Below are 14,699 nucleotides of genomic sequence, written 5' to 3'. Positions count from 1 at the left end.
GCAATAACTGCATCAAACCAGCGACCCACTGACATCATCAAACTGTTGCATTCTTCTTTTGTGATGCTTTTCCAGGCTTGTACCGCAGCTTCTTTCAGGTGTTTGTTTTGGGGGTTTCTTCCTTCAGTCTCCTCTTCAGGAGGTGAAATGCATGCTCAGTTGGGTTAAGGTCTGGTGATTGACTTGGTCAGTCTAAAACCTTCCACTTCTTTCCCCTGATGAAGTCTTTGTTGTGTTGGCAGTGTGTTTTGGGTCATTGTTTTGCTGCATGATGAAGTTCCTCCCAATTAGATTGGATGCATTTCTCTGTAACCTGGCAGACAGAATGTTTCTGTAGACTTCTGGATTCATTCTGCTGCTACCATCATGAATTACATCATCAATAAAGATCAGTGAGCCTGTTCCAGAAGCAGCCATGCAAGCCCAAGCCTTTACACTACCTCCACCATGACCAGTGAGCTCGTACATTTTGAATCATGAGCAGATCCTTTCTTTCTGCACACTTTGGTCATTTCATCACCTTGGTAGAGGTTCATCTTGGTTCCACCCCTTTTGTGGCTCATCTCTATTTCTTTGTGAATTCCAATCTAGCCTTCTGATTCTTACTACTGATGAGTGGAACTTGCATGTTGTGGTATGGCCTCTATATTGCTGCTCTTCAAGTCTTCTTCAAATTGTGGACTGTGATACCTTCACCCCTGCCATGTGGAGGTTGTTGGTGATGCCACTGACTGTTTTTGGATTTTTCTTCACAGCTCTCACAATGTTTCTGTCTTCAACTGCTGTTGTTTTCATTGGCCGACTTGGTCAATGTTTGGTTGTTAGTACACCAGTGGTTTATTTCTTCTTCAGGACAATCCAAATTGTTGCATGGTGCAAAGGCTCTGATTGATTTTTCCCCCTTTTCTTAGCTTCAAAATGGCATGCATTTCTCCCATAGACAGCTCTCTGGTCTTCATGTTGGTTTGTCCTTTTTAACAACAAATGCAGTTTTCACAGGCAAAATTGAGGGCTCAAACCAAGGGCAGACATTCAGAACTATTAATCATTTAAACAATCAAGCTAACAGGGCACACCTGGGCAACAAGATACAATTGTCAGTCACATGTTCCAATATTTTTGATCACTTGTCATGCTGGAACATATTTGGGCCCCTTAGTCCCAGTGAATGGAAATTGTACTCTACAGCATACAAAGACATCCTGTACAATTGTGTGCTTCCAATTTTGTGGCAAAAGTTTAGGGAAGGCTCACACATGGGTGTGATGGTTGGGTGTCCACAAATTTTGGCCATATAGCATATCTGAATTCACGCTATATGATGCTGTAAGGTTTTGAAGTGGATCAAAGATGTGCTGTACATAAAACTTTTGAATGCTCCTGCAATTTGAAATAATTTCATGGAATAATGTCATTTGGATCACTTTTTGTATCATATTGATCATGTTCATAATAAGAAAACTACTGAAATATTTAATGATAAAGAGACCAGGTTATTTCTGTATGCATCAAGATCAGCAAAATTGAAATCGAGCAGCATTGCAACCTCAATAGTGTATGCATGAGTGAAAAAGCATGAGAAGATTCAGAGAGTTGTCGCCTCACAGCTCTAGGGTCCCTGATTTGATCATTAGCTTGAGTTACTGTTTGTGTGGAGTTACTGTTATGTATGTTCTACCTTTGTCCATTTGGAGTTCTTCCAGGTTCTCGAATTCCACCCACCTCCGAAAAACTCCAAGGTGTGAATGAAGTTTGTGCACGGTGCCTTGTGCTAGACTTGCATTCAGGTTGTATTTCCCCTCACAACCAGTGTTCCCAGACCATGATAAAGTGATTACTGAAGATGAATGAATGAATCAATCAATCAATGAGATGACTCCGATCCTTTACAAACCAAGCTTTATAGTACATGATATATAAATGTACTCAGGAAATAGGAAGTATAATTGGACATGAATAAACCAAAAGTTATTACAGTATTTACAGGTATAAATGTACAACAGGTGTTTCAGATGTATCAAATATTCATATATATACACACAGCACTCAACTGTGGAACAAAGATTGTTAAACGAAAAAGTCTCACAATAGCCTTCAGATTTTAGCAGGGCACAGAGGTAACCAACTTGCAGAAACATTAGTAAGAAAGGATACTAATGACAAGGCTACATTCTACCAGGACTTTGACTCATGATTCTAATGTTAAAATAGAAAAAAAAAAATCTTATTTCACATAACATTTGCATTACAAATCCCCCATTGTTTCTGACATTTCTGTACAAACATAAAATGTCTTTTGTAGATAAAATTATTCAAGCCTGTCAATACAATCTGTTTTTTGATCAAAGTAGACTGTTTTGATACTTTACAGGAATAATATATAAAAAAAAATGAATAAAAGAAAAAAAAAATCCACGTTTTCTGAAGTTACTTGCACTCATGTTTTCCAAAACCATCCATTTAACGCAGTAGAGGTGCTCTAGCTTTAGGGACTGCAGGACTGTGAAGAGAGAGAAATATCAGATGAACAGTTTGAAAGACATGCATTTTGCCCAAATAAGCAATAGATTAAAGGCTGAAGATGTAGCAGAAAGCCAAGAAGTGGGAGAAAGACTGAAAGGGATGAAATACCATAGTCTTGTAAAGCGCAATGATTGCAAAGAGTGCAGCTTTTTCCTTCCTCTGGACACAGTTCTTCTGTTACAAGTAGGTTGTTCAAGCAAAAAACAGAGACATACATTTTTTGTTAACTATAAAGTTAAAAGTAATCAATTTTGCTATGCAGAGCATTGAGATTGAGAGAGCATTATAACAAAGAAAAGTCTCTTATTCCATAAATCAAACAGTGGGACAGTAAAGTGCTGAGCCCTTGAGCTTCTGTGCGAATGACCAGACGGATCAAATTCCAGAACTACCAGAGAGTGATCCTTGGACTCCTTTGACTCCCGAACAAAATCCCACAACTGTTCAGCTACACGCTTGGACTGGACTCTGCCTGACTCATAAATCACCCTCAATAAAAGCAAATGATTAGATATAAACATCTTAGCAAAAAGGTATTCTAACGGCCAATTCAATAAAGCATTTTAGAGTGTCTCATGGAACAGATACTCTTCCATTATAACCAACGTCTGATATCAGCAGCTCTGCAAGAGACTATCCATGCATCCATCTTTTTTCTTTAATTGCAATGTCTGTCTCTCTTCATTTGCACTTACATATGAAAATACATAGCAAACCATTCAAAATCACACACTCCCACTTTCTATATGATGCAAATTATATTTGAAATCATGATCTACAAGAAAATTATAATAATGCAGGCTGTAGTTGCAGAGTAAAATGACTGTATGGTAAATGACGCTCAATACACCAACACAGGGAACCAGAATAAACATACTGTTTGTTCACTGTCACACTATATCCCTGTTATACATTAACAGTTGGTCCAACTTTAACTATCCTTATTTCCCAATGTTACATTAACAATGATGGACATATGGCCTTCCTTGATAACAACAAAGCATGCTTTTGTCTACTCCTGCCAGTAGCACTTACAGAATGCAGGTGATGTGGACTGGATGGAGGGTGGCTTATAAAGACCTATTGTGCCTGGTGTAAATTTTAGGTAGTTTTTATAACTGCTAATTGCAAGAGTCAATAGCTGGAATCATTTGGAAAATGCAAATCAGATTAAGCAGGTCGGAAAGAACAGGTGCAAGCTTTCTGAGCGCAAGCTGATTGCTGATAGGACTGATAGCCTGCTAAAGTCATGCAGGAAGTCAAGCACAGCAAAAAGGAGCCTGTTTGCAACAGTAGCTTGTGATACTCAGCTGCTATTGACTTACTACGTTGATACTCAGGCTGTGAACAAATGACTCGGTTGACGAAGGAATAGAAGGACCAAGTGGCTCACTGTTGATTGGGATTATGCGCCTTATGTTTGATTTCTTGCTCATTCTATCTGTAGCCATTGAGTTAACTTCACACAACTCATGGTTCTTTTCATTGGCCAACACAGGCAAATTGCCTAAAGACTGTGCAAGTCTGGAATGTAATAACAGGCTGTGGAAGGGAAGGGAAAAGATCATTTGCACAACATGAGACTGATGAGTCTGCTTGTTTTAACATGTCAATGTAATTACATGCGGCAGAACAGCTAAATACTTTGGCCATCGTGCAAACACCCACCTGCTCTCTCTGTTGGAGCCTAGTGAGGTTCTGGTTCGTTTTCTAACATCCTCATTATCCGAGGGACTCTGAGATTTTACAGATTTACAACTCTGTGCACTTGATTGCAGAATGACCCTGTATAAAAACAAAAAACAAAACAACCAACAGATTAGACAGAATCGAACAAAGACCTGGGCTCTTCCAAATTCAGATCTTACCATAAATTACCCTAATGAGTGGAAGCTGACTTAGGCTGGTATGTGTAAAGCCACTCAGTACGCCAAAAAAAAAAAAAAAAAGTTTTTAAAATTGAGGGGGGAAAACCCTTAGAAATCAGAGGCTGTATTCACAAAAAGTCGTATCTTACTACTAAGCGGTCTCCTAAGTGGCACTTTCTCCTTAAAACCTATTCACAAAACTGATGACAAGAAATTTTAACAAGAAATTCCTAAACTAACAGGAAGGGGCAGGGTTGACAACACTGCTACAGATGTTCCATAAATGAATATTAACAAGACTGGCTTAAGTGCTAACAGACTGCACTGTAAACTCATGAACAAAATCCCAGGATAGAACATGAAAAAAAATGAAAAGAAAATGAAAGGGCTGCGGATTTCACATGTGAAAATCATCTAAATGCCCACATTAAATATATTTCTCACAAACTGTCAGTGTATTCTCTACATGTGTATTAATGACAGTATTTCTGTTTTACATTTAATTAGAGTATCAGTTTACACACTGCTTATGTAGTATATAAACCTCTAAAAGACAACATATTTGAAATGTCTGCATAGATGTGTGTTTCTGGGTTATATAAAATCAACAAAAGTTTCATTTTGTTTTATTTTTCTTCTATAACATGACAGTGCAGTAGATTTTTATTTATGAGTTTACAATTCAATGACTGAATTGTTGACAGCAGTCTGGATGATATTTGCATAACTGCAATTTTAATGTGGCCAAGTAGAGGAGAGTTGAATAAACTTCTGGTAGTGCATATTTAAAAAGCTGAGTATTGCGCCTATTAAATAACACATAACATAACCAATTTTCCAGGACTATATTTAAGAGTAATTCTTACAAGTTTCTACCCACTGGCCCTGTTGTGAATTTTACTCTCTTCTAAACTGCAGCAAAAATTGGTTCAGTACATGAGGGAAGCAATACACAAAAGCCAAATGGGACAAAGCCTCTTGTGGGAATCATGCTAAAGTCTTGTGATGGCCCTGCAGAGCCATAACGCTCTCTGGAGTCTCTGTGTAGAAATGGGCTTCCTGCATCTAACCACCAACCCCTGTGTGTCAACACGCACACCTTGGTGATTAGGGGTTTTACAGGGGAAACCAGGTTTGTCCACAAATACTGAGAACAAACTATGTGTAGTGGATGACTTCACAAGCTATGCATAAACATGACTCTTAACCCCTGTGAGATTGCTGAATGATTCCTAAGAAACCATGATGAGATCGGAAAAGGTGGAATCATGGAGACAGAAGAGACATGAACACACTTACAGCATTCCAAGTCCAGAGAGGTGTAAGTGGTACAGGCACGACAGTTCACTTACAATCCCGACCTGCCTACACAGTAATGGAAGACGGAAGAGGGGAAGCCAAATAACAGCCACCACAGGACAAGGCTACAAAGTGAAGAAACCAGCATAGCTACCAGCCATCTAGACACGAGGGAGGGACAGTTTAAATACAACAAAATAAGAAGGAAGGAGAGACAAATACACTTCCAGACAAAAGGCTTTTGTACTCTTTCCCCAACTGCAGACTACATCAAGCCCAGGATTTACCATTTTTATTATATACTGCCCCAACCCCACTATACATTCACCATCCACTTTAATAGGAACACCTGTACACCAATCATGTGGCAGCAGCACAATGCATAAAATCATGCAGATACAAGTCAGGAGCTTCAGTTAATGTTCACATCAAACATGAGAATGGGGGAAAAAGTGTGATCTTTGTGACTTTAACTGTGGCATGGTTGTTGGTGCCAGATGGGCTGGTTTGAGTATTTCAGAAACTGATCTCCTGGGAATTTCACACACAACAGACTCTAGAGTTTACACAGAATGGTGCGAAAAACAAAAAACATTGAGTGAACAACAGTTCTGTGGGTGGAAACGCCTTGTTGATAAGAGAGGTCAGAGAAAAATGGCCAAATTGGTTCGAGCTGCCAGGAAGGATATAGTAACTCAAATAAACACTCTTTACAACCATGGTGAGCAGGAAAGCATCTCAGAAAGCACAACACATCAAACCTTGCAGTAGATGGGCTACAACAGCAGAAGCCCACATCAGGTTCCACTCCTGTCAGCCAAGAACAGGAATCTGAGGCTATCATGGGCACAGACTCAGTGAAACTGGGCAGTTGAAGATTATTTATTTTTTGTCTAATCACCTGGTCTTTTTCCAGTCTTCAACTGTCCAGCCTCAAATTCTTGTTCTTGGCTGACAGGAGTGAAACCCAATATGACCTCTGCTGTTGTAGCTCATCAACTTCAAGGTTTGATATGTTGAGTATTCTGGGATGCTTTTCTGTTCACCACGGTAGTAAGGAGTGCTTATCTGAGTTACTATAGACTTCCTGTCAGCTAAGATCAGCCTGGTCATTCTCCTCTGATCCCTCTCATCAACAAGGTGTTTCAGTCTGCAGACCCTCCACTCACAGGATGTTTTTTGTTTTTTGCACGATTCTGTATATGAAATTCTCAGATCAGCAGTTTCTGAAATATGCAAACCAGCCCATCTGGCACCAACAAACCATGATTAAAGTCACAGTGATCACATTTTTCCCCCATTCTGATGTTTGATGTGAACATTAACGTAAGCTCTTGACCAGTAGCTACATGATTTTATGTATTAAATGATTGGATAACTGCATAAATGAGCAGGTGTACAGGTGTTACTATTAAAGTGTACAGTGGGTGTATGGTTGTAGTGTTTTACTGAATAGAACCACAGTTTGAAATAAGTACCACACTGGGATCAAATTTTAAAAAGCCTGTAGAAGTTTAAATACTTTCTAAGAACATAGATGGTTGACTTGAGTTGATCCAGCCTGCAGTGCTGGGGGAAAAAGCTGGATATCTGGGGCAGCATTAGATATCTGAAGGCCATGCATTCATAGTGTTAATGCCATCCATCATGCAAAAGGAAAATGTATATTGAACATAGCTGTGACACCTAAATACTCACAAGGCATCATGCAACTCCAATAATGGGTTCCATGTTGAGTGAAAAATACTAGATAATGTGCTAGGTTACAAGGAGGGGAAAAGATATTTCTGGACTCTGAGGTAAAAGCAGAAGTCTTAGAAGTCTTCCCTTCAGGCCTAAATTTAACAACCCAGCTGTCTCAATTTACATGGTTGGGTACACAGTCTTGTTCAATAGAACTGCTTTTAAAATCAAAGATTCCCTCTATAGTTACTAAACTAAATTCGAGAAACGAAGTATTTTAAAAAGTTTAACCAGTTAACTGTACACCTCAGAACAATTTCTAAATTTATTGCAGTTTTGTTCCATTTTAAATTGCATGAGAGCAGCCAGTATATTATTTAGATAAAAGAAAAATTCATGTTAAATCCTTAGAACAGGTGTGGTAAAAATAGCACCTATGGTCAGCACTTATTTGTATTTGGTAGCTCCAAATACCAATCTGTTTTAGCACAAAACCTGCAGGCCTCTGTTAGACAGCTGAAGCAGTACGATAACAACCCAAGGCACAAATCCATGTCAACAAAGGAATGACTTCAGAAGATGATCAACGTTTTGGAATGGCCCAATCAGAGCCCAGCTCTAAAGCATAATGAAAACCTGTGGAATGACTTGAAGAGAGCTGTGCACAGAAGATCCCCTTGCAATTTGATCGATCTGGAGCATTTTTGCAAGGAAGAGTGGAATAAAATTGCCAAAATCAAGATGTGCTAATCAGGTAGACGCTTACATATAAAGACTGAATGCTGTATTACAAGGAAAAGGTGCTTTAACAAAGTATTATTTAAGGGATATAAACACTTGTGCAGGCAGGTTATTGTAAGACTTCCCGGGGGAGGAAAAAAAGTTTGTTTTTCACTTGTATTTTGTTGGTTGCTATATCACATTAAAGGTGGGAAAATGTCTGACATCATTTCTCTTGGCTTCTTTCTTTTTTTTTTTTTTTAAATCACAAAAACCTGCCATTTTAACAGGGGTGTGTAGACTTTTGATATCCACTGTATTGCTATGAAGATACAGGCCATAGCATATGATTTATATCAACTTTATATGTTTATACTCATCAAACCATAACACAAGGATAACACAGTTTTAGCTTCAATTTGTTACCCGCCTGTATATTCAGTAAAGAGCAGCTCAGGACTGGCCGACAGGTTTCTCTAAACTGCAAAGTGTTAGCATGTTCACGGCAACATTTCCCACTGTAGAGCATCACAAAGAGTGTCCCAAATCCAAATATGCAGCTGGGCCAGGGTTTTAAACTGTTTCTCTCCATCCTGAAATATATTCTCATGGAACTAAGTGACTAAGCGTGTAATAGAAAGGCATTCAGTCAGAGATCAGATGGAAATACTTACGATAAAGAACCTGTGGATGCTCTGGATTGCCGCTTGCTCTTCAGTGCCCGCAGTTTGTCACCCTGAGTGAGGCCGTTGTGCTCCTCCTCTCCATCATTATACTGAAGAAAAGTTAAACACCCCTTTTACTCTTCGAAGGTCATATTATAGTGAAAACCATAATGAGATCATTTGTATTTAATCTAGTAGAATAAAAACAGATAAAAACATTCTCAGACATGCTCTAACAGAGTTATAGTGCAAGAATTTGTCTCATATTCACCATCTGATTCTAAGATCTTGGATTGAGTGGTTAGATTGATACGGATTTGCACAGGTTCTCCCAGTCGCAGCTCTGGTAAACTCCCATGTCATTTTATCATGTAAACGTTTCAACTGCTACTCACCATTTCAGTTTTTCTTGGTGCACTGTTCTTATTTGTCCCATTGATGGAGATGTCATCTACTCCTGACAGTATTCCTGTGACTGCTGCTTTGTTTATGCCATTTTCCTGTTCACATTGCTTCTGCCGATACAGATCGCCCTCCATCCATAGATTGGACTGCTTACTGTTGGATGATGCCACAGAAGATTACAAATTTACCTCATCCATAGCATAACAAGCAGCACTTTGTATTGTTTGAGATAATAACTAGGGAAAATGGTACATGATATGGTGCTGGCAAATTACAGAAATCTGACAGATTGGTTGATTTGAATTATAGTGATGCCACAATGGGCATCTATGGGAAATTTTATATAGACAGGGTAAATTAGGCATCTTTTTTCACTGCCTCTGACCATAGCCCCACTTACTCCTCAATAAAGTTCTGCTGAGGTCCGATCACCGAGCCGGGCCGGCAGATTCTGATCCAGGCGATGGCCTCGGCTGCAGTCAGTTTAAAGTGCTTCATCAGGTAGCAACCTATTAACGTTCCAGTGCGACCCAGGCCAGCTGAAACCCGCACAATCAGATATTTGTTTTTAAAAAAAATTTATGTTCATCAAAATGATTACCTGATTAACAGAATCATGTAAGGGTTAAATTATAACAAAATACCACACTGGCTTTGAAGTATGATTTGTCTATAGCAAGGTTATTCAAATAAAATTTTTGACAATCCAACAACGTGTAATTCCAAGGATACAAAAGTTCGGATAAGCAAATACAATGACTCAATGGTGAAAACAGTCACCTTTTAAGGCTTAATCATCAGTGATTAGTTTATGGCTATAAATAGTATATCAGTGAAGTGGTTCAGTTTCACATTGGCACTTCACATTACCAATTTTGACTAGCACCACAGATTCTGAACAGATGAAGACATCTGTTTTGAACTTGACATGAAGAATAAATGCATACTTCTCTGTCCAATCATCCAAACACTGTGCTTTCATCCTTTACATTTTTCCTTCAACAAGCCATGTCATCAGTTTAGTAATCAGATGGAAGAGGGTAAATGAAATTTTAAAAGTCTATTTTAAAAAAAAAAATCTGTGAAAACTCTTCCTTCTTAATGAGCACACTCTGGAAAATAATTTACATGATTGGCCACAAACAATTATCTGCTACAGAAGCAGTTCTCTTAAGTTCATGTTTAACAACTAGACTTGCTAAATTACAGCCCGTTTCCCCCCTAAACCTATGGGTTCTGTTACAGAATTTTGAGTGTTTGGTTCAGTCTGCTGAAATATTTTGCTAGGGTCAAATCCAGACCATGGTCTACCAGTTGACCTGGACCGCTGGTCTACAGGAGTTATGATATTCAAATTATTCTTCATGATGTTATTGGACACCTTAAACTAACAATTAGCCAAAAAGTGTGCATTTTACCTTTACAGTGAACAGCTATGGCACCATCCGCATTTTCGCAGATGTTCATGAACTTTTTGACTATGGCATCGTTAGGTGTGCTCCCATCAACAAAGAACAGGTCGTGGTGGTCAAAACCCATATCTGTGAACCGTTTGGCATCATACATTTTTTTGTTCAGGCGTATGACAGTGGTGACGTTGTGCTTCCTGAAATATGGGAAGTAGGCCTCAGGAGCATGGAGAGGATAACCTGGGGAAATCAGTAAACCAAACTTTTACAATATGCAGCTAATACATATCAACCACAGGTTATTATCTGCCTTTAGTGGATTAGAATCTCCTAATTTACCGTTCTCAATTTTGCTCTTTGGATGTGGACCACTAAAGGCCAAAAATTTTCCTGGAATAATCCAGTTGAAATCTCCATTTTCAGCTCTCTGTGGAACAAAGGTGCATTTAATTATATACACTTTAAAGACCTGCTCATGTTATTTTTCACAACCTTTCAATACAATCAGAGAAGAACATCAGAGAATCACTGCACCTCATAATGCTCATATTCCTCCACATCAAAGTTGGAGAAATCTAGCCAGCCAAACTGCAGCGCCTAACAGAAAAACAAACATGAGACTCATGTATTGTAATGTGCGTAAATTACATGTGTCAATTCATTACAACAAGGTTCCAGTTTACCTTGTGCACTGCACGTAAACAATCAAGGATATTCAGATTGTACATGCAAGTTCCAAATGAAGCATCTCTGTAACAGAAAAAAAGAACTTCTGTATTCACCATAGACCTGTAGTTTGTTACAGACAAATGAAGCAGTTATTTAAAATAGCATTTACCGGAAAGGAAGATAAGTGGCGTTTCTGGAGACTAGTAGGCTGTATGCTTCCTCTGGTGTTTTCTGGAGATGCATCACCTTCAGGGGAAAAAAAAACAAGCAAAACATCCTCCTACATTTTAACAAGCGCTTTAGGAGTTTAAATGCTTTTGAAATTATTTTACACATTTTTCTTTTAAGCAGAAGTGTTCTCAAAATCCAACTATTGTAAACTTCTCTATTTTAATCACACTCCAGGAGAGTAAGGGTTGCACAATCACTCCAAAAGAGCAAAGGACAGTAAAGAATATAATCATTTCCTCTAATGCTGCCAGTGTTTTTTTCCAGTCACAAAGTCTCTATGCCTGAACGAGAGTATTAAACACAACTAGAGTAACACGATGAAGTTGATCAGCTAATGACTCAAAAGTAGTGAACAAACCAATTCCAGGTAATTAAGCCGACTACATGTACATAATCATTGGATCAGTTTCTTCTACTTATACCCTGCACAGGCATACTTCAATGAATTAAATACTCACAGCATATGATCCTATTAAATAGGCAGCATTTGCTTGTTTCTTTTTGTCCCCACAGGTAAAGAACACAATCTTCTTTCTGGCATGTGTCACAGACTGCAGCGGAGAAAATACAAATGTTTATACCATCAACTCTTAACTCCATGTGGAGCGTATATAATATAATTACAGTGATCTTGGTGATTTAATGCAATACAGTAAGCATTGTTGAGACTGTCAATCAGTGAGAGGTCTGCCTTAATAATTTGATCTTAAAGTGATAAAAACTCCATTACCTTGAGCTTCTTGGTCAGTTTGCAACAGAAGCGATAAAACATAGCCAGGTTGAGGGGTCCAAAGTCCGCATAAAAGCTGTTTACATAGAGAAAAGTATAAAAAAGAAATATGGACCTACTGACAGACTAAGCTCATAAGCTATACATCATGATATTCAGCATTATCATGAATAAGTAAGTGTTCCCCATTTAACTGTAATCACAATTCAGTACTTTCAATTCAACTCAACTCAAAATCAGTACTTACTTCTCATAGGAGAGTTCCTCATCTATGCAGAAACAGTGTCTTTCAGGGGTGCTCCTGATCTTCTGATTGAGGATAGCGAAATACAGCTGATCTGCAATTCAGAAACATGTTATCTAGTATCTAATTGTTCAGGCTGTGGAGTAAACCTACAGTCTCGCGCTGTGCAAAAACCACACGGCTGAAAAATAAACAGGGCACGTGCCTGCTGCTGCAGATTTGAATTTGCGTCCCGGAAGTAGCTGTTGGACGGAGATCCGAGCACCATCCGGACAAAGAAAACACTCAATTTCATTTAAACTTGATTCTGAATTCATGTGTTTAACCTACACGACAATAAAACTCACCTTTGATGAATTCAATGCTGTTAATAGGGTCGCTGTTTTCTTTCGACATGCTGAGTCGCTGGAAGAGGTGAACTCTAAGTTTTTATTGTCCCGCTCAATTTCCAGCACAAAAAAAGACTCCAAGTTTGTAGCCACGTCGAGTTAGCCTCTAATAACAAGCCGAAGCGCACACTACAATGTTACCGTTTACACATAAAAGTAAAGCTTGCGTCCGTTACTACCTTCTGCTTTAGCGTCTTTTAGCGTCTGTACTACCTCAACATAAAATCTGGGCATGCCACATATTTTAAATATTCCCGACAGAGAGCTCGGTTACACTTGTATCAGTTTATGAAATCCGCCCAGAACGACAGGATTTAAATCTCGCCCGTCCTTTCACTACACGCCTGCCCGACTTTCACCCTCTTCAGTACAAACCTTTCCTCAAAACTCTATTGGCTGAGAGGTGCAACTGACGTGTCAATCATCTTAGGCCCCGCCCTCCAGAATTTTAAGCTAAGCGCAGGGGGCAGAAGCTCTTCTAATTGGAACGTTGCCCAAGCAGCGTTGCCAAGGAGAGGAGCTTCCACCAGCCAATAGAACCGCGCCTGACTCAAAGCTTTGATCCTCTAACTAGTTCTGCATGTAATGCTGTGATCTATATGGAATGATAGCTCACACAGCTGTTATTGTAACGCGATAAATATAAAAACTACGATTAAAAGCAAAACATTACAATATTTATCTTGGAAGCAGAAGTCTTTCAGGCGTTTCATCATGTACACTGTGATAGTTACACACACACACACACACACACAGTAGAAGCTCTGGCATCGAAATGAAAGCCATCTAACAATGTGACAACTATACATTCCTTAAACAGCTTGGAGTTTAATAATCTAGCCTACTGCATGCCCCCGTTCTTCCTCAAATCCATTCCAGCATAGTCAGGTGTGTAATATCTCGCCTGAAGTTTACACTAGGCTAACTTCACTTAGCCTCCCGGTAGGATTTGCCATTGTGTAGACTGTCCTGCTTAGGAACTACGTATTCTCCGCTGAGTCACTATAAACAGAAGGCCTTCAAATGGCGGTTTCTTAATAAATTAGCAGCAAACAAATCCTCTACACGGGCATATTTACCTGTTATCCCGAGGTAAATGTCAGATTTGGGCTTGTCGTCCTCCCTCTTTGCAGCGCAGAGCCTTTTCCTCGCCTCAGCTCGTCTCTGGCGCTTACGCTTCATGCTTCGCTTGCTCACGCGCTCATCTCTCACATTTCAAATCCGTATGTGCAGAGTTGGCTTTGTCTCTCTCGGGTTATTCTCCGAGCTCCAGAAGAACGTCGGCACAAAGGCTAAATCACTAATACTCCACTGCTCCAGTCGCTGTATCGAAGGGCTTTTCTGCGGCTCACCGCCGATGCGTATAGGGCAAGTTTCTGAGTCCTGTCGGCGTGACGTCACTGCGCCATCAGCTGCGCCGCGTCACCGCACGCGACATCACGAAAAGGCTGAAGTTGTGAGAAAAACTTTCTCAACCCTGCAGTAGAGTCAGGAGGAGCTCAACCCGAGCAGCAAAAATCATGTGCGACACCTTCAAAGCTCCTGGCAGGAGTGGGAGGGGCGTGGCACACTCTGTAGCTACTTTCTCAACTACACCTATAACGTGCATTACCACAGGGTGCACAGTCACTACAAACTATTACACACTGTTGTTCATCTGTTTACCAGCCGCCTTCCACTCTCTCCATCAGCTCACTAAAGGTCCTCCTCTGACCAGATATTATCTGGGTGGTGATCATTGTCAGCACAGCAGTGACACTGCCATGGTAGCTACAGTGTAGTGTGAGGCACAAAACAACACTTTTGCCACTTAATACACACAACTCCACTGTTGTCCACCCTGCATATGTACACTATATAGCTA

The 14,699-nt window shown here is 39.7% G+C and overlaps 1 protein-coding gene across 6 annotated transcripts; it reads right to left on the bottom strand.

Annotated features, from left to right (window-relative positions):
* Positions 1 to 1,882: 1,882 nt before the first annotated feature.
* Positions 1,883 to 14,251, bottom strand: cdc14b (cell division cycle 14B). 6 transcript variants are annotated; one of them, XM_034306763.2, is made up of 16 exons: positions 13,915 to 14,251; positions 12,450 to 12,540; positions 12,203 to 12,278; positions 11,931 to 12,023; positions 11,411 to 11,487; positions 11,256 to 11,322; positions 11,107 to 11,169; positions 10,912 to 10,999; positions 10,582 to 10,812; positions 9,564 to 9,702; positions 9,154 to 9,316; positions 8,768 to 8,868; positions 4,192 to 4,308; positions 3,849 to 4,065; positions 2,632 to 2,697; positions 1,883 to 2,500 (listed from the first exon to the last, which is right to left on the bottom strand). In XM_034306763.2, the coding sequence occupies exons 1-16, from the start codon at positions 14,015 to 14,017 to the stop codon at positions 2,486 to 2,488; spliced, it is 1,707 nt and encodes a 568-aa protein (XP_034162654.2). In that variant the 5' UTR covers positions 14,018 to 14,251; the 3' UTR covers positions 1,883 to 2,485. The 6 variants fall into 6 exon arrangements, with proteins under 6 accessions (XP_034162654.2, XP_034162655.1, XP_026777212.2 ...); XM_034306764.2 differs by lacking the exon at positions 13,915 to 14,251 and adding an exon at positions 12,794 to 13,469; XM_026921411.3 differs by lacking the exon at positions 2,632 to 2,697 and having other exon boundaries at positions 13,915 to 14,247.
* Positions 14,252 to 14,699: the final 448 nt, after the last annotated feature.

Source organism: Pangasianodon hypophthalmus, chromosome 8 (genome assembly GCF_027358585.1).
Source record: "Pangasianodon hypophthalmus isolate fPanHyp1 chromosome 8, fPanHyp1.pri, whole genome shotgun sequence".
Taxonomy (NCBI): Eukaryota; Metazoa; Chordata; class Actinopteri; order Siluriformes; family Pangasiidae; genus Pangasianodon; species Pangasianodon hypophthalmus.
The sequence above is the reverse complement of the archived record's forward strand: the minus strand, read 5'-3'. Positions and strand labels throughout refer to the sequence as shown.

Bases quoted from the DNA above. Each gene is read 5' to 3' on its own strand.
- cdc14b (XM_034306763.2), bottom strand. From the start codon at position 14,017: ATGAAGCGTAAGCGCCAGAGACGAGCTGAGGCGAGGAAAAGGCTCTGC. The intron at 8,869-9,153 runs GTGAGTAGCAGT...ACTTTTCTTCAG, and splicing joins CACCAAGAAAAACTGAAATG to TATAATGATGGAGAGGAGGA. The intron at 4,066-4,191 runs GTGGGTGTTTGC...TCCCTTCCACAG, and splicing joins GGCTCCAACAGAGAGAGCAG to CCTGTTATTACATTCCAGAC.